Here is a 19559-nt window from a genome sequence, read left to right as displayed (position 1 = left end):
GTGTTTCTATGTTTGATGTGGACTTTAGGCTTTGTAACTTTGCAGACCTTTTACTGTATATGCACAAATAATTATATAACACCCTAAAGAAAAGGGAAAAAGCACAAAAGCATAATAGATCCTCTTTAATGTCGTCCATTCAGGGTTTATCCAACTGAGTTCAGTTTGTCCAACAAGCTTTTATATAATATTATGCACACAACATGTATTATGATATGTACAATGCAGTATAAGTAGTGACATAGGTTGTATTTAACAGCCTTTTACAACATTATTACCTCATATAGTTTCATGCTTTTTATGCACTGCAGCATCATTTCCCCCCCGTGCTCTCATTCTTTTCGAGATGTCAACACCACGGTTGTGGCCCGGTGGACCTTTAATGAGCACTTGTGTGCTTTCTCTTCTAACTGTCATGACAACAGAACACCTATCTTTACAAGGTTTCGCTCATGGCCTCTATCGAGTTACAGGGTCAATATGGGATGAGCTTAATGAGGAAATGCTTTGTCTTGAGTTACACTCAGTGGCACTAGTTTAAGGGCGATTACCTATGGCTAACCTTATTCCTGGGCCATTTGCTGCATGAATTGTCTGGGTGTCACTAACATGCCATTAATCTGGATGTCAAAGACGAGAACGAGACAGGGACCATGTGGCTTAATGGCCTTTTAACCATGTCATTCTATGATGATGGGATTTATTGTTTTACACAAAAGATTTCTGTTTTGAAAGAGCGAACTATGTGCTGAGATATGTTATTATTATTATATACATCTATTTTATTTCATTAATAAGCTTTGATTATGTACTCTAATGGAGGTAAGCATTTATTTTTAAGTGGGGAAACTACAAAAGAGAAGCATATTCAGTTATTAGTCAGAGGAAAATTACTTGAAAGGTTAACCTTTATGGGGGAAATACTTCTAATAGAGATTGTCTGTTGGCTGGGAGACTTGGTGTGTGGGCAGACTGAGCAATCCTTTGTCCCAAAACACATCTTTTTTTTTTTTTTAAATGTCATGTCACAGCTTATTTAGCAAGCATTAACAGAAGTACTATTAAAAGAATATCATGTTTGGAAATTGGGGAAGATTATTGCCACACACTTCCTTTTTTTGTTATAATAATAATAATAACAAAATGCTTAGTGATTCATTGTGAGCCATGGTTTGGTTTCTATTTTCGTTTTGCTGTGTGAGATATGTATTTTATATTTAACACTGTCTGGCGGTGAAATGAGTAATTAGAAGGAATACATTTTAAAATAGCGTTTATTGTATCCTGTTACTCCAAATTAGGTCAGCTATTTTTAGCACTGCCACTTATGCATAAAAGATCATTCAGATAGAAAGAAATCCTCAGAAATTATTAGACTATTTGTTTGGCTGAAATAGATATGTATCATTGACACAGACAAAAAATATATGATGTAAATATTGTACCAACTAATACATTTATATTTTTTAAGTACAGTCTAATTGTGTTGTTACACTGTAAATAAAAAAAATATACAGTTTTTACAGCCTATACCTTAGTTTATGTTTGAGTTTATAGGCTGCAGTTTGTACATTATTTCAATAACACATTTATTTTAAAGCTTAAACACATTGCGCATATTCAAGATTCAAGATTCAACAGCTTTATTTACCATTTGCACCTAAGAACATTGGAATTCTGAGCAGTTTACACCGAAGTCAGCTTTAAGAAAAGAAAAAAGGTAGAATAGGCACAAGGTAATTACAGTACAAAATAAGTAGCACAATTCAACTCAACACAATAAATAAATAAATTAATAAAAATATAAAACGCCCTCAGTGTAGTCAATAAATAAACTAAACTACCCCCCAGAATACAAATATACAGCATATATGCTCCATGACCATGTTAAAAGAACTTGTAGCTCTCATAAAATATTTAAAAAAAGAAATAATTAATATATTTCAGACAATTACAGAGTGGAAGGCAGCATATTGCACAGCATTACAGCATATACTTACTATAACCAGTCAAATTATTAAGCATGACCTGCTCATTTTTATTTAAACCCCAGGCTAAATACCAAAAAAAACTATCAAATACCAACTGTGACCACAGAAAGTGCAAGTGTTACTATCAGCTGGAACCGGGACAAATATCCAACGTGGAAAGAAAGCACACATTTCACTATAACGCCTCTTATTCCTTCTGTTAGGGCTTTCTTTTTAATATTAAGAAATAAACGTGCTAAAACATCGACACGAGGCTCAAATATAAAGTCATTTGAGGCGCATATCTACGGTGTCGTGTTAAGGTCACACAAACTGGCTGCCTGAATTCCCCTCTTTGTGTTTACACATCCGGGTTTTCCCTGTTTGCAGCCCATTCCCCATTTAGAAGCCATTTTGGACACAGATCAGTAACATGCATGTAAACCCCGACCGACCTCCCCGATGCAGCGGTGCTACTATTCAAGTGAATAACCCTCAAAAAGAAGCGCTGAGCTCTCGTTTCGGATGGTTTTAACGCTTTTTGGGACTCACTTCCGACGAGAAATGCTGCACCTTTCAGCGGAGTAACAGAGAAGCAGCCAGTTAATCGAACCTAGCGTTCTCTCTCTCGCAACATTGTTGCAGCGTCGCGTTCTATTGACACGCGTTGTGGTGGTGGTGGTGGTTGGTGGTGGTGGTGGTTGGTTCAGGCTTGCTGGAGGGACCGACCGGGAGGCCCTGTGGTCGTTTTGATCCTGGACGGATGTTTTGGACAACCTGAGTTTTTAATGTTGGCGACGGAAAGCGGGGGAAATCTCTGTCCTGTATTTAAAGCGGAACATGTCTTTTTCATGGCTGACTTGTTCACTTCTTCTGGGAACTTTATGCGCAGGTAAGCTGCTATTTATTGTTGGGCTCCGAAATTTGCAACAGTTTTTTGTTCTCTCTCTCTCTCTCTCTCTCTCTCTTCGAGTCCGAGACACATTTTTCTGTGTGCGTAATTGTGTGAGTTTAAACTTTGTTGGGTTGTGGATATATCGGTCAGCTGTGGGGATTTTATTCTCCTACCCATAATCCTCTTTTCTCTGTTTGCCCCCACTACACACACACACATTATTTAACCAATATATGCGACTTTGTAGATTAAAAAAAGCAACATAAATGACATTGAATACGGTGTTTAATGCTGGGAAATTCCCCCAAATATATATTTAAAACTGTTGCGTCCTGCGTCGCCTTTCTCCACAGTGGCAGGAATAGAAGGCAGCAGCTGCATCAACATCCTGAAACCTTATAGGCTCCATCTCATCAGCTCTAGCACTCTTGTGTTTGTGGTCACAAGAGCCTTTTGAAGAAAAAAAAAACACCCGGATTTTCATAAATCACTGTGATTTGATGAGACAGCAGCTGTTTTGTCTGAAGTCAGGTCTTCACCCTGATTCGAGGTTACTGTTACACAGACTTGCTACCACGTGAAAATTGAGCATGAGGGGTTGTTTTTTTCTTTTGTTTGTTTTTGCAACTCAATATGGGAGACATTTCATTCTGTGTCCTCAACATATTCACCTTTGTCCCCTAGTTAGATATTCCCACTGAAAATCCACTTTTCCCCCCCTCTTACTTTTTTTTTTTTTTAGTTTTTCTCCACTATCTGTAATTTTGTATTGAGGCACAGCTGTGCCAGATAGTAGCTTAATGCCTTTATGGTTTATAGATTAGTGTAGAGTAAGCTGCTTCTCCAGAATTCATGTTGTTGTGGTGTAAGCCTCAGTAAGTGACAGAGGGAGGGGGGTTGGGGAATGATCTTGTAGTAAAAGTCCTCCCAGATCATGTGACCACAGATATCAGAAATGCCATCTCGGCTCAATGGAGCATTGAGCATCACTGCTATGTGTGTGTGTATGTGTGTCCTTACTACCTTCCTTCCATCCTTAATAATGAGCATGATGTTTGGTCATTGCATGCATCCTTATGTGCTATAATGAAATCCATTGTATGCTGCTGGACAACTAAATGTATGTAAGTGGATGCGTGCCTCAGTGTGTGTGAGTGAGTGTGTGTGTGTGTAATGGGTTGGTGGGGGTAACATTGGGGGATGGGCAGCCTCCTATAGGCAGGGATTTAAAGAGACATGCACTATTTTTTCTGTGAACAAAGATTAGGCATGAATGTCCGAGCGAAACTGTGAATGTCATGCACGGCCTGTTATCTGCTTATCAAAAACCCGTCTTATGTGTGCGTGTTAAACATTACATCCACAAAGAAGAATAAAAACCTTTTCAATAAGGAATAGTGTCACAGCACAGACTGACAGCTATTGTTATATCTCTGGCTTTGGTTAGAGGAACTATTTCCTGCTAAATGACAGTAAAAGCCCTTTAAAGAAGAAGGTCTTATCTGTCTTTCCAGATGTGTCGCACTCCAGCAGGATACAAGAGTCCTTATCTATAGAAGTAGCATCCCGGTGTGTGGTGTGTTTCTATATCACAGTAGGGCACACCATTGTTTTGCTATAGCTAATTAAATCCTGTCATTTTGTCCTCCCTTTTTAGTTTGTTACCCTCTGAAAAGATCTTTTAGTGAATGGGATTATGCTGAACTACTATTCAGCAACAATTTCTTAACCCAGAGGAACTCCCTTTTTACTACAGAGAGCTTCCCAAACTTGGCCGTGTGCCAGAGTGATGATAGAGAGGCTCGGCTCAGAGATGTTTCTTCGTGGCATCGAGCGGATCCTGCGCCATATGTCTGTGCTTTCCGCTGTTGATTTCTCAATTCATTACGATGTGAGCTGACTGAGGCCTTCTGTCCATCTCAGGGTACAGTCTGGGCGAAGCGGAGACCCGGGAGTGTGTGTACTACAATGATAACTGGCGCACGGAGAGGACCAACCAGAGCGGCTTCGAGCGCTGCGAGGGGGAGAAGGACAAGCGACTGCACTGTTACGCCTCCTGGCTCAACTCCTCAGGGACCATCAAGCTGGTGAAGAAAGGCTGCTGGCTGGACGACTTCAACTGCTATGACAGGTCGGGTCACAGAGCGAGGTCATCGCCCACCGAAGTGCACCTACATTCATATTTTAGGCGTCTGGCTCGTACCCAGAGACTGGCATCGAGTACAACACAAATATCTGCCTCAGTAGCCCCATGTCGGTCAATACATCTATATGTCTTTGACCCCGGACCATTTTCAGTCACAGAAATAAAACGCCCAATGCTGAAACTATTGTCAATTAGCTGATCAACTGAAAAAATTGCATACATTTGCTGCTTCTGGCCACTCAAATAGCTGTTTTCTCTTCTTTTTTTTCACATCACTGTAAATGTAATGTCTTTGGACAAAAACAAAACAAGCAATTTAAAGATGTCACCTTCTCAAAACAAGCAATTAAAATGGCATCTCACAATCTGGGATCATTTAGAATGGCATTTTTCTTTTTTAAACTGACATTTTACAGAATAAATAATGCATCAACAGATTTATTATCAGTATGGGGAATCATCAGTTGCAGCACTAAAACACTCGAACTTCACATAAAACATGACACAAAATGTACCAAATTAACTGTGGCCCATTTGCATATAGATATTTTTTTACTTATTTGGATTGCTTTATCACCAATATAAATGTCAACACACACACTCAGTTGCCAGTTTATTACACAGAGAGGTGTTCTGGTTATTTAGCCGGCCTTCACTGATATAAATGGGGTGGTTAAAATAATAGAAACCCCTGTCGGAAAGTATAACACAATCAAAACCTCTCTAAAGCCAACCAAAACTGAACATTATAACCTTCATGAACATAGGATTTATTGCAGGACTGTTGTTGCATTAGACTGCTTTAGCTTTAGATAGGTGTACCTAATAAACTGGCAACTGTGTAAGTTTCAGCACATATTAAATAAGTCAGGCTGTTCTCGTACACCGTTCATAGCTATACCGACGAAAAGTAATGCACTGTAATTCCTATATATCCCTCAAAATCAATTTGTATGTAATCCAAGTAATTGTGTACCAGGAAGTATAAGTGACAAACGGTCAAAAAACACCAGACATTTGCTTAGGAGACTGTTCAGCCTAAGCCTAACCAAGTCGATCTTGTCCCTAAACCTAACTAAGGAGTTTTGTTGCCTAATCCTAACCAAGTTGTTTCCTGTGAAGACGGAAGTTTATTTTGTATGTAACGTGCTGAAATTGACGTGTTGCTGGACATTCGTAGGACAAAGCACAAAAATTATAGATATCCTACGAACCGCTGTGTGAGGATACGTTGAATAAGTGGGCAAACAAAGATAGACACCTCTACGGATACACGTACACACCACTGCACATGATGCTTTTACTAGAATGGTGTAGGGCTGCAACTAACACTTTATTTTATTTATCGATTAATAGGTCGGCTATTTTCTCAATTAATTATCTATAAAATGTCAGAAAATGTAAAATAAGAAAAATGTCCATTGCAATTTCCCAGAGCCCAAGAACATAAATCAAATATCTTGTTTTGTCTGATCAACAGTCCACAGATGTTCAGTTTACAATTTATAGGGCTGTCAATCGATTAAAATAGTTAATCGCATGATTGTCCATAGTTAGTCACGATTAATCAACAATACTCTTACCAACATAGGAGTGGGCAAATATGCTTGCTTCAGGCAAATGTATGTATATATTTATTATTGGAAATCAATTAACAACACAAAACAATGACAAACATTGTCCAGAAACCCTCACAGGTTCTGCATTTAGCATAAAAAATATGCTCAAATTATAACATGGCAAACTCGAGCCCAACAAGCAACAACAGCTGTCAGTGTGTCAGTGTGCTGATTTGACCATGACTTGCCCAAAACTGCATGTGATTATCATAAAGTGGGCATGTCTGTAAAGGGGAGACTCGTGGGTACCCATAGAACCCATTTTCATTTACAAATCTTGAGGTCAAAGGTCGAGGGACACCTTGACCATGCCAGTTTTTCCAAAATGTAGTGTGAGTTTGGAGCATTATATAACCTCGTTCTTGACAAGCTATTAGGTTTTCTAGTTTCACATGATGCCAGTATATTCATTCTATGCATTAAAGAAATTAGTGGCATTTAAACAAATTTGCGTTAATGCATTATCGCGTTAACTTTGACAGCTTTAGCGGTTATATAAAAGAGAAAAGCATTACATACACATTTAAGAAGCTGTTATCAACCGATGTTTAGCATATTTACCTGTAAACAACAAAAAGCTCTCATTTAATTATCTGTCGATTGAGTATTCAGTAGACAACATGTATAAAACCAGACGTAAACTAGGAGGCACATACTGCATCCACACATACAAGCATCTATACACACACAGAGTACACATGTCGAATGTCATTATTTAATATATTTCATGATACAGATTGCAAGGCCAAACAGGTTGAGGTAGACTGAAGTAATATGAAAATTACATTTCCGATCTTGATACAGGAGCAGACTCTATTAGATGGGGGAAGTGATTTCCACAAGTAGGAATTAATGTTTGGCAAATGCTGTGCAACCAGCAGAGCTGGCAGCCTTCATTCAGTCTGCGTCTGTATATCGACGGTGCAGAGTGCAGCTCAGTGTCCACAGCCTGATGATGGCAGATAGATACGGTGGCACTGGGCCACTCAGGATTTTGTAAGTCAGGTGGAGAATTTTAAACTAGCTTTATCAGCAGCCGGTGCGGAGCCGAGAGGCATGATCAAACTTTCTTTTAGTCTTTAATATTCAAGCCACAGCATTTGTGAACAAGCTGGATACCTCTGGTGGCTCATGAAGGCAAGCTGGAGAAAACAACTCCAATAATCTGCCCCAGATGACACATCTGTGTATAAAGAATTAACCAATAAAATAGGGAGTTTCTTTACAATTTGTTCTATCCTTTCTGTTCCTTTATGATTATTAAAGGTAGTTCTAAGATTTTGAGGTTTTTGAGAATTGTCAATTCGGTACCAATTTGTTGACAGTTTCAGGGGAAATAGATTCAGCCTGAAGTGCTTTTGATACTATAACTATAAAGAGAATATAGAGACCTGATTAAAAAATAAGTTTCATTCTGATCAGTTTGGATTTGTTGTCTCAGAGGGAGATTTGTTTTCACAGCCAGTACAACACAGAAACATACAGAGATACACATAGCAACATACAAGTCACAAAACGATCTTTGTGATTCTAAACATTGTGCGATATACTGAGTATTACGATGAGATGTATTGCGATATATTACGATTTATTACCTTTTTTCAACTGCAAATTATGCAGTTTATCAACATCTGTTTTATCTAATAAGATACCGTTTTCACTTGGTTCATCTCGGAGTTTTCATTCACACATCTTGAGGTCAGAGGTTAAGGGACCCCTTTGAAAATGGCCATGCCAGTTTTTCCTCGGCAAAATTTAGCGTAAGTTTGGAGCGTTGTTTAACCTCCTTCGTGACAAGCTAATATGACATGGTTGGTACCAATGGATTCCTTAGGTTTTTTCTAGTTTCATATGATACCAGTAACTTTAGGTTTAAAACTGAAATTTAGTCTTTGTTGGCTCATATATTGGCAACATTACCAGTAACTAATACCAAGGAGTGCAAGCCAGACTCCAGGACAAATATGACTTTGTCTTTAGAGGGAAGCAGAGGGAAGCAGAGGGTATAGAAAAACAAGAGACACTCCCCTTCTTGGTTCTTGAAGTCGAGAACACAAAATGCTACTTTAAGTTTTACTCTCACAATATTTTGTCCCTGTTGTTACTTATTAAAACTGCTTGACATGTATCTTGTTTCGACATTTAGCTATCAAAGCAATAATTTAGGTGTGTCATCTGCTTTTTTTTTTAGGCAAGAGTGTGTCTCCATGGAGGAAAACCCTCAGGTCTTCTTCTGCTGCTGCGAGGGCAACTACTGCAATGAACGATTCACCCACCTTCCTGACATGATTGGCAGTGGCAACCGAGGTGAGCGGCAAATGCATCCCACATATAGCACGGGCAAAAAATAGGTCTTTGCTTTTCCCCTCCGATTAGTGGGAGTGAAGCTTAGCCTTGCATCTAATATTTAAAAAAAAACATGTATATCCCACTGATGACTGATTTTTCCTTTTAAATAAATCTAAATGATGCCTTGTTAGGTATGCAGAGACTAAACTGTAATAACATTTTATTTGCATAGTCCAATTCTGATTTCCAGCTGACTAGAAGGTGAAAAAAGTTGATTTTAAACACACCCTCACGAGCCAATTTTTTACAGACTGTATAGTGACTCAGTCAGTAAAGATCAAGGCTGGACAATCTAGATAAAATGTTACCCGTCTCTTTTAAAAGCAGCTCTCGCAGCCCGTGAGGGACGCTCGTGATGGTGCTTACAACCTACAGTGTCATAAAGCTGACATGCTGTAATTATTCTGTTCCTCCCCGACAGTGAAGATCCGGCCTCCACCCCGAGTGCCGTCCCTGCTCAACGTGCTTGTGTACTCCCTGCTGCCTCTCTGCGTGCTGTCCCTGGCCCTCGTTCTGGCCTTGTGGATGTACCGCCACCGCAAACCCCCCTACGGCCACGTAGACCTGAGCGAGGTGAGAGAGGCCAATCCCCAGTTTGTCTCTTATTTAAAGTGGTAATCCGTGGTTCTGACAGATCAGTCTTTCCCTGCGTGTTTGTTTCTTGTTTGTGGCTGCTCCTGTTAATCCTAATCACCCAGTTTCTTCTGCTATATTACTGTAACATTTTGTACTGAGTGCCAAACAAGACTGAACTGGTTTTCCTTGTCTGTTATTCAGGATCCTGGACCAGTTCCTCCGTCCCCCTTGGTGGGTCTGAAACCACTGCAGCTGCTGGAAATCAAAGCGAGGGGGCGCTTTGGTTGTGTTTGGAAGGCCCAGTTGATGAGCGAATATGTTGCTGTAAAGGTCTTCCCTATTCAGGTATGTCAATTAATTCAAGGCATTTTTGTACGTTTTTATCTTGTCGAATGCTGCTTCGTAGCTCCAGTGTGTGCCTCTCATGTATTAACATTATATAATCACAGCATCCGATTTAAAAAAAAAAAAAAGAAAAAGAAAAAAACATAACTTGATCATTGAAATCCCCCAAGACTCCAAACCATCTGGGTGAATAAATATCCTGCCTGTTGCACAATAGAAACATGTTTTTAACCCATTTCTCAAGTTGGGATTGAACAAATGACATATGTCCAAGCAAACTATCTTCATATTATTTTGTATGACATGTGGCTGCAAAAAACTATTATTTTCATTGTCTATTAAACTGCCTATTATTTTATTGATTAATTGATTAGTTGTTTGGTCTGTAAAATGGTGAAAATGTTGATCAGTGTTTCCCAAAGCCCAAGATGACGTCCTCAAATATCATGTTTTGTCCACAACTCAAAGATATTCAGTTTACTGTCATAGAGGAGCAAAGAAACCAGAAAATTGTCACATTTAAGAAGCTGGAATCAGATGACTTTGACTTAAAAACGATTAATCGATTATCGAAATAGTTGGCGATTAATTTAATAGTTGACAACTAATCGATTAATCGTTGCAGCTCTAGTATGAAAATACTATATAAAATACATATATATATATATATATAGGTATTTTCATACTAGAGCTGCAACGATTAATCGATTAGTTGTCAACTATTAAAACTGGAACTCTTTTAACCATCTGGGTTAAAAATATTCCATCTACCACATGACATGTTATTTAATCCATTTCCCTGGATTGCATCTCTGTTCCCAAACAAAGAAGGTAGCCAGAAATTACATATCTCCTTTCTCATTTTGTACAACATGAAACAAAATGAAAAATATCAGTTTTATTTATATATATATATATATATATATATATATATAAATAAAACTGATATTTTTCATTTTGAAATATCAGTTTTATTTATATATATATATATATATATATATATATATATAAATAAAACTGATATTTTTCATTTTGTTTCATGTTGTACAAAATGAGAAAGGAGATATGTAATTTCTGGCTACCTTCTTTGTTTGGGAACAGAGATGCAATCCAGGGAAATGGATTAAATAACATGTCATGTGGTAGATGGAATATTTTTAACCCAGATGGTTAAAAGAGTTTTTGAGGGTTGTGGAAAAGCTGTCATAACAGCGGTAAGCATTGTTAAATGAACTTTTTCAAAGATTACTGTGTATATAGTTTTTGAAAAATCGGATGGTTAGCGCTGTGACTGCAGTGCAATGTAAATACATGAGAGGCACAAACTGGGGCTTTGTGTAACATATAAGGAAGGACCCCATTTATTTTCAACAATGCTTGTATACATCATAAAGATCTAAACCCAACTTTCTGGTCCGTGTGTGTTCGTGTAGGACAAGCAGTCGTGGCAAAACGAGCGGGACATATTCCTGACTCCGGGGATGCGACATGAAAACCTCCTGCGTTACATCGCTTCAGAGAAGCACGGCAGCAACCTGGAGACGGAGCTGTGGCTCATCACAGAGTTTCATGAGAGGGTGAGTGCACCTCCCCATATATACACCCATATATATATACCCCCACATATAGCACATTCATGGTGAGGTGTATAGGGCTTCTGTGTTTACTAGAACTGCTGGACATTTTCCAATATTGGCAGAAGCCTTTTATTTACAACAAAAGAGCATCACAGCTTTTATTAAAGTGGATTTTATTACTTATGGCAGGTCTGCAGTACCCAGTATACCTTAAGGGGAGACACCCAAGGCAAAAGCATTGTTTTTCATGCACTGGTCAATTTTGAGATTTGGGGCTTTTTTGATTCCATAACATGTCTTCTTTCAGACTAGTGGAAAGAAAATCTCCAAAATACACATTAAGCTGTTTAATTTTATTACACTTTGTCTATTTGCCTCTGTAGATTTCTCCTAAATTCACCAGAAATCAGCATTAGATAATCCCTCATTTGCATATTTAAACATAACATTTCAGAAAACTTGTATTACAAAAAAATTGTTTTAATGTAAGTAATCAACTGGGGAAGTTTCATGGTGATATCTATTAGTTATTTTTTTTTACCCTATTCACATGTACGCCTTGAAAAATGTATGGAATTTTACAATACACATCTTTAAAAGCTGTTTTCTCAAAATGAGTTTTCTCTCAGACTCTGAGCCAGAAATCTTCACTTCAGTAGCACTTACATTCACCTAACACCAGTTTCATTCCTATCTATATTCTGAAGGTTTTTATGGAGGGATTTGTTCATATATCATTCATAACCTGATTTATAGAACATTTTACTCCTAAAAACATGGTTAAAATGGATTTTCTATGGCTTTTGTTGACAGTATTTTCTGTTTTATGGAGTAATAAAAAGGGATATCCAAAATTCCCTCTGTAAAAACGTTTGACTCTAATACATCAACAAAATGAAACAAGAATTTAGAACGTAGCTTTATCCGATGTTCAGATTTCTGCTCTGGAAATGTATGCAAATCAACACATATTTAATAACATTATGCCTCATTTGCATAATTAAACATGACATTTCAGAAAACTTGTAATTAGGGCTGTCAAAGGTAACGCGTTAACGCAAATTCGTTTCAACGGCAGTAATTTCTTTAACACATTAACTCAACTTGTGATTTTTAAGGTTGTAGCGGGCTCAGTTTTAAAGCTAGAGTGAAAATACTGGTATCACATGAAACTAGAGGAATCCATTGGTACCAACCATGTCATACTATCTTATCGTGAAGGAGGTTAAATAACGCTCCAAAATTTACACTGAAGTTTTGCGAGGAAAAACTTGCATGGCCATTTTCAAATGGGTCCCTTGACCTCTGACCTCAAGATTTTTTAATGAAAATGGGTTCTATGGGTACCCACGAGTCTTCCCTTTACAGACATGCCCACTTTATGATAATCACATGCAGTTTGGGGCAAGTCATAGTCAAGTCAACACACTGACAGCTGTTGTTGCCTGTTGGGCTGCAGTTTGCCAGGTTATGATTTGAGCATATTTTTTATGCTAAATGCAGTACCTGTGAGGGTTTTGATTGTTAATCACGATTAACTATGGACAATCATGCGATTAATCATGATTAAATATCGATTGACAGCCCTACTTGTAATACAAAAAATAATTGCCTTAATGTAAGTAATCAACCGGGGGAGTTCCTTGGCGATATCTATTAGTTAATTTTTTACCCTATTAATCTGTAATGCGTCCTCCTAGAATTGTATTTGTTAAGCATGTAGTGTAAAATAATACAGGCAATTATGTTGAATAGTACTAGTATGAAAACTGACAGTAATAACGTGTGTGCGCCTGAAATAATACCGTGTGATTCAACACCTTGAGGCTACCAGAATATCCTCTTCATTGGTCTTCTCAACAAAGGTATTAATACATCAGAACAGGATTAAACAATAATTACCATAACCACAAATGCAGCGTTACATTTGTGTAATGACATTCACGGCTTGTCCTCGCAGCACCTTCTATTCATGGCAGTGGCACAAACATATTTAGTTCCAGTAATTGTCTCAGTGCCATCTGTGTGCATGCATCATCTGTTTGGTTTAATGTTTTTGCCGTGTTTTTAATGATATTTTTAAGGTATATTGTGTGAATTTAGGCGCCTCTGGTAATTCTTCCAGACTATGTTGTTCAACTGGCAACTGAAGTGAAACACAGGACCATAAAACAATCTATTCCAGGGTTATGGTTGGCTAACTGCTTGGACACCAACAGTGGATTTATTCTGAGAAATGAATTAAAATTAGATTCTTGTGCAGTTATTAATGTTCCTGAATCTGTTTCGTGTGTGTATGTGTGCAGGGCTCACTGACAGACCACCTGAAGGGTAACACTGTGACCTGGGGTGAGCTGTGTCACATAGCAGAGACCATGTCCCGCGGCTTGGCTTACCTCCATGAGGACATTCCCAGCTACAAGGGAGAGGGGCCCAAACCCACCATCGCACACAGGTAGAGCAAACATGAACTGCTCCCGGCTTTTAATGAACCTCAAAGCACTGAAAACCAGATTACATTTGATTTTTGTTGACACCTTTTGAAATAGTACTGCCCTCTTCTGGTTGTGCTTGATTTAGGGATTTTTGCCCTGGAAGTCCATGGGTTAAAGCTGCAGTTGGTAACTTTGAGCAAATATGATAAAAAGTTATTTTTATGTATCAGTCACTATATCCTGACAGTAGTGCATGAAACAGATAATCTGTGAAAAAAGAAATCCTATTCCTTTGTGTCCTCCTAGTGCTCCTAATCTCATTTGAAAGATTTCACCTCTCCCGAATGAAAACAACCAATCAGAGCCGAGCTGTCTCTACAGCAGCTCTCAATCACTGCTCGCGAAGCTCGTGAACTCTGATAAAACCTTCAAACTAGGCAGCGCTGATCAAATATGAATCAAGATTCTATTACTGTAATGCCTATTTCTTGCCTCAAATGTTTTCAGAAACATATTTTAGCTGTAAATCGAGAATTTTTGAGCCCCGGAGGACACAGAGGAACATGATTGTTTTCACAGATTACCTGTCTCATGCACTACTGTCAGAATATAGTGACCGTTTTATAAAAAATAACTTTTTATCATCCATCCATCCATCTGCATCCATTTGCTCTAAATTACCAACCGCAGCTTTAATTAGCACTGCCCTCTTCTAGTTGTGCGTGATTTAGTGATTTGGCCCCGGAAGTCCATGGATTAATATGTGTGACTAAACATCCCTATAATTGTTAATGACTTTGTCCTGAAATTAATTTCTCAGGGACTTCAAGAGCAAGAATGTGATGGTACGAGATGATCTGACTGCAATCATTGGAGACTTTGGACTCGCTGTACGATTTGAACCAGGAAAACCTCCAGGAGACACTCATGGCCAGGTATCAATTCACCACCGGTTTATATTTCTACATGATGCAAGTCTGAGTAATCGTCACCTGATTCTCTGAAATGTTCACACAGGCTTTATACAGTTGTTGCAATGAACAGGTTCCCTAGTAAATATTGAATAGTTCAGTATTTCATATTTGCACTGCAATTTATTTTATATAGGTAATCTTTTACTGTTGATCAAACACATTCTCATCACACTTTGTCACGCTCCTCGGCGTCACTTTTTGGTCACAGTAACCACGTGCTTAATGTTGTGAATTAAACAAAAACACTTGCTTAGGGTCAGGAAAAAAATGGGTGGGCTTAAAATTACTACATTTGTACATTGAAAATGTGACTTGACGTTGTGAACAAGGAACACGAACGAATAGCTGATTGTAACGTAAAAGTGAAACTTAATGCACAGGACACGGGACAGCGGTCTCCTGGATGTGTTTTTGGGCCCATCCACCACCCTTCCCACCCGCCTGTCCTGTGTGTCTCTTTCGCTCTTTAAACTACAGCACTTTCTCTACTGTAGCCGCGGATGGGTTTACATTGTAGTTTATGGAAAGCCTGGTTCGTCTCATACCAGCACTAAAGTGTGCCTTGTGCGGCGATATTGACGGCCGTGACAAAGCGTTGGTATTGGACGCCCTTAATGAGACCGGGCTGGTTGATCAGTGTCAAAAAAGCTTCAATATCCCGCTTTGATTACAAGTGATAATAGGGCTGTGCAATTAATCGCATTACAATTACGATTTTGGCTTACCAACGATTATGAAAACAAGATAATCGACATAAAACAATTATTGTGCCGCATTCTGTTTCGCAATGGCATTCTCGTTTTGTCTTGTGTTATAAATCCAGCACCCGGCGGGTCATGGACGGTAGCTCGGCGTGGGAGGATCCCCTCATGGGTCCTTTTGTCGGCCGTATTTTGTATAGTGGTGTGCCGTGGTTGAAGCTGGCAATTTACAGCACCCCTTACCCGGTCCTCGCCGCTTAGTGCTCGCTGAGCCCTCTCCATGCTGGGAGGGATGGAGCTCCCGGCGCAACAACCAGGGCGAACTGTCCTCAGTGCGGCGATGTCGACAAACCCACCCGACCCGTCTTGAAACACGGACCCCATCCTGTTTACAAAGCTTTTGTTTGCCGTGTCATCACTATTAATATTTCTACAACCAATGTGGGCAATTTGTGATTACATTTTTTATTAGGGCACAAAGTTCTTCATAGATCTAGCCTCGTAATTTTGCTCTCAAAGTGCACCAGATTGATGCATTTAACTTTAAAATGTAAGCTACAACATTTTCTTTCTAAATCCATGTTTCAAAAGTCAATGAGTAATCATGTTAAATAATCAATAATATTGACCAAAACAATTGTCATTATGATTTTTGCCATAATCCAACAGCCCTAAGTGACAAATTAAAAAGTCTTTTATAGCGTTTTTATAATAAGTAGGAGTTAAAGATAAAGCACTTAAAGGCTGTTTCCTCATGTGGGGTTTGACATTGAGAGTGTTTATTATGGCTGCGGAATAACTTGATAAGTTTGGAGATTGCTGCTTTAAGTGGAGCCAGTTTACCCAGCAGCGAAGCAGGATCCCGTTTAACAATAAAGCCTTGTTTTGCATTGCATTAACTGGCATAGTCTAGTACATTAACTGTCCTTGTAGCCAGTGGGTAGAAAAGTTTCAAAATGTGCAAAAAAACACACTGACTTCTAGAAATGTTACCAGCCAGCATGACTCTTCACAAACATCGTTCATACTTGTATCTTTTGTCCTGCCAGGTGGGTACGAGGCGTTACATGGCTCCAGAGGTGCTGGAGGGAGCCATCAACTTCCAGCGAGACTCCTTCCTGAGGATAGACATGTATGCTATGGGCTTGGTGCTGTGGGAGCTGGTGTCCCGCTGTACAGAGGCAGACGGTGAGTCAAACAGTGCAGGAATGCTGCTTCGCCCACAGGTGAAAGGTCAATGTGCTTCAGGCTGACCTAATAAACAAAGGATTAGTTTTCATTTTACCTGGGAAAGCCAGCTGATCTAGCTTAAAGGTGTAATGTGGGTAGTTACTCTTTAACTAGAGAGCAAGTTTCAGATGTTTCAAAACCCAAATGCTGCACTATTTACCTAACCTCTGTGTAATGCTTTCCATCCTGTGCCCTCGCTGCCCCTCCTCAGGTACGATTGGCGAGTACATGCTGCCGTTTGAGGAGGAAATAGGCCAGCATCCCTCCCTGGAGGATCTGCAGGATGTGGTCGTGCACAAGAAGATGCGTCCAGCCATCAAGGACTGCTGGCTCAAACATCCTGTGAGTAACCGTGGAAGAATAGCTCCCGCAGTTTCAACAGCAATACCAGGATATCATGCATCCTTTTTTCCAGTGAATACAACTCGATCATCTGAGCTCATAGTTCTAAGAATTAGTTATGTTTTTGTTATTTCTGAAACGTTGCCAGTTATATCTGCACCGTAGAAAAAGTGAGGGATTCCTGTCCTATTAAATGGATTTTTATTTAATGTTTGGGCTCAAAACTTATCCATAAAAAGTGCCCTTTTAAAGAGGACCTATAATGCTTTTGTGCTTTTTCACGTTTCCTTTAGTGTGTTGTATAGTTTTTTGTGCATGTAATAGCCCTGCAAAGTTACAAAGGGAGTTACTCTCCCCCACAGAAGCTGTTTCTGAACTGCCTGAAACGCCTTGCTAGAAGTCCCGCCTTTTCTTTCGTAACATGGTGAAGTCACCAAGTAACAGATTTGCATAACAGCTAGTTTGGCACACCAAAGAACGAATATTGCCAAGAAGTGAAAGTCAATTGTTAGTTCCATTGCAACATCAGGGCCCAGCAGCAAAGCTACGCTTCTGCCATTATGGACTGAAAGCGACTACTGGACTCCAGTAAAACGTCCGCCTAAAAAGTGCCGTATAAAAATAACACAAAATGATCTATTCTATTGTCGTATTCTATCGAAATGGACTGTGTTGACCAAAATGAGCACAATGGGTCCTCTTTAATAAAGTAAGAAACCAGAACTACATACTTACTCTTCTTACACTTCTGGTTTGTGGCTACAGGGTCTGAGCCAGATGGGCGAGACCATCGAAGAATGCTGGGACCACGACGCGGAGGCGCGATTGTCCGCCGGCTGCGTCGAGGAGCGCATCGGCCAGATCGCCAGGACGATCAGCAGCACTACCTCAGACGGCCCCGTCTGCATTGTGACGTCTCTCACCAACGAGGACCTACCTCCCAAAGAGTCCAGCACCTGAACGGGTGACACCATCCATCACCTGAGCTCCTGACTTTTTATTTTTCAAAATCCAAACTCAGCGGATCTCCGTGAATATTTAAAAACATAAAAAAACAACAACTAGCAACCTGAATGCAGCTGCTATTTTACCCCAATACTGGTATTTTTTCCTGTTCTAATGTTTTTGATGTTCAGATCTTACTAACACATCCATCTGCTGTAGTTTTGAAGTAGTAATAAGTTATGTGATGGGCACATCTGATAACACCCATGTGTCAAATCTTAAATGTCGTCATTACCTCATGTATTTCTTTTGCGTTAGTCTATTTTTATTACCTCATAAGTTGTCGTCTTTGTCGTTTTCCTGTCTTGGTCATGATCGTCTGCGGCCAAATGAAATGAACTTTTGCTCCAAACCTCGGACGACGTGCTGCACACCTCGGAGGAACCGTTTTGAGACTGTTAGACAAAATATATTCATCTTCCTCAGGGGTCGAAGCTTCTCGATTTTTAAACTCGAGTGTTGCTCCCTTATTTTAAACCTGTGAATGCCTCAGAATGAAAAAAAAAAAAAAAAGATCAAAAAAATTGCAGCACAGCTGTTTTATCGCAAGGGAGGAGCTAAAACAGGAGCTGAGCAGTTATATTGGACATTTTGGACTTTTTTGAAGATTTTGGGACAAACGTCTTGTCCCCGAGGAACTACCTCTCAGGTATCCAGTAGGCTTCTTTGGAACATTTTCTCTAAGTTGAGAGCCAAGCTATCCAGCTAGCTATCATGGACATATTCCTGGATTTAGTTTAGTTGTTTTTTTTTAATTGTAGAAATTCAGAGTTACTCCTTTGCCAGTGCCAGGGGCATTGACGGATGCTGTCTGGAGTTGCAATGTTACACATTCTTGATTTTAACTGTCTGTGTGAGTGAGTGTGTGAGAGAGAATTTGAAGTGATATGAGATGGATAGAGCGTGTTTTTAAAGTAAGAACCATGGACAGATAGTTGGGGTTCATCCTTGCGAGGGCCATACTTGAGTAAGCAACATGTCTGTTTTTTAATTTTCATGGGTGTTTGTTGAACAGACTCAGTCGGACACCAGTCCCCAGATACCTCAGTCACTGTACATCATGCAAGGAGAGCTCAAATGGTTGCCTTTGTCTCAAATGCAATGCCATAGTTGTACCATAACATGAATACCATACATTGAATGTCCGTTATGCTGCTGTGACTATTCCAGGATACTCAAGGATTTGTAGATGTACATGTATTCTTTGTTAATATAACGCTAACGATATTATGTGAGGCTAATATTCTGTTTTTGTGTTTTTGACTGGGTAAGCCCTCAGCTGCTTACTCCTCCAGACTGACCTCAGATATTCTGACAAGTACCTCAGGCTTTTTCTACATGTATATCAAGTTGTGTTATGTATTTTATTGTGTTTTTAGTAGTTGAGATATTTTA

General features: G+C 39.4%; 1 protein-coding gene across 1 annotated transcript; it reads left to right on the top strand.

The window, feature by feature from the left end:
- The first annotated feature begins 2380 nt into the window (after positions 1 to 2380).
- On the top strand, positions 2381 to 18688 carry LOC141777548 (activin receptor type-2B-like). The gene is made up of 11 exons (XM_074651907.1): positions 2381 to 2862; positions 4789 to 4996; positions 8822 to 8937; positions 9401 to 9552; positions 9757 to 9900; positions 11334 to 11477; positions 13784 to 13932; positions 14733 to 14847; positions 16637 to 16775; positions 17029 to 17159; positions 17925 to 18688. The coding sequence occupies exons 1-11, from the start codon at positions 2811 to 2813 to the stop codon at positions 18117 to 18119; spliced, it is 1545 nt and encodes a 514-aa protein (XP_074508008.1). The 5' UTR covers positions 2381 to 2810; the 3' UTR covers positions 18120 to 18688.
- Positions 18689 to 19559: the final 871 nt, after the last annotated feature.

The sequence above is a fragment of the Sebastes fasciatus genome, chromosome 11, assembly GCF_043250625.1.
Source record: "Sebastes fasciatus isolate fSebFas1 chromosome 11, fSebFas1.pri, whole genome shotgun sequence".
Taxonomy (NCBI): domain Eukaryota; kingdom Metazoa; phylum Chordata; class Actinopteri; order Perciformes; family Sebastidae; genus Sebastes; species Sebastes fasciatus.
This window is presented reverse-complemented; position numbering and strand designations above follow the sequence as displayed.

Excerpts from the sequence above, each read along its gene's own strand:
- LOC141777548 (XM_074651907.1), top strand. The coding sequence starts at position 2,811 with ATGTCTTTTTCATGGCTGACTTGTTCACTTCTTCTGGGAACTTTATGC. Across the intron at positions 14,848-16,636 it reads CAGGAGACACTCATGGCCAG|GTGGGTACGAGGCGTTACAT; the intron begins GTATCAATTCAC and ends TTGTCCTGCCAG. Across the intron at positions 16,776-17,028 it reads CCGCTGTACAGAGGCAGACG|GTACGATTGGCGAGTACATG; the intron begins GTGAGTCAAACA and ends GCCCCTCCTCAG.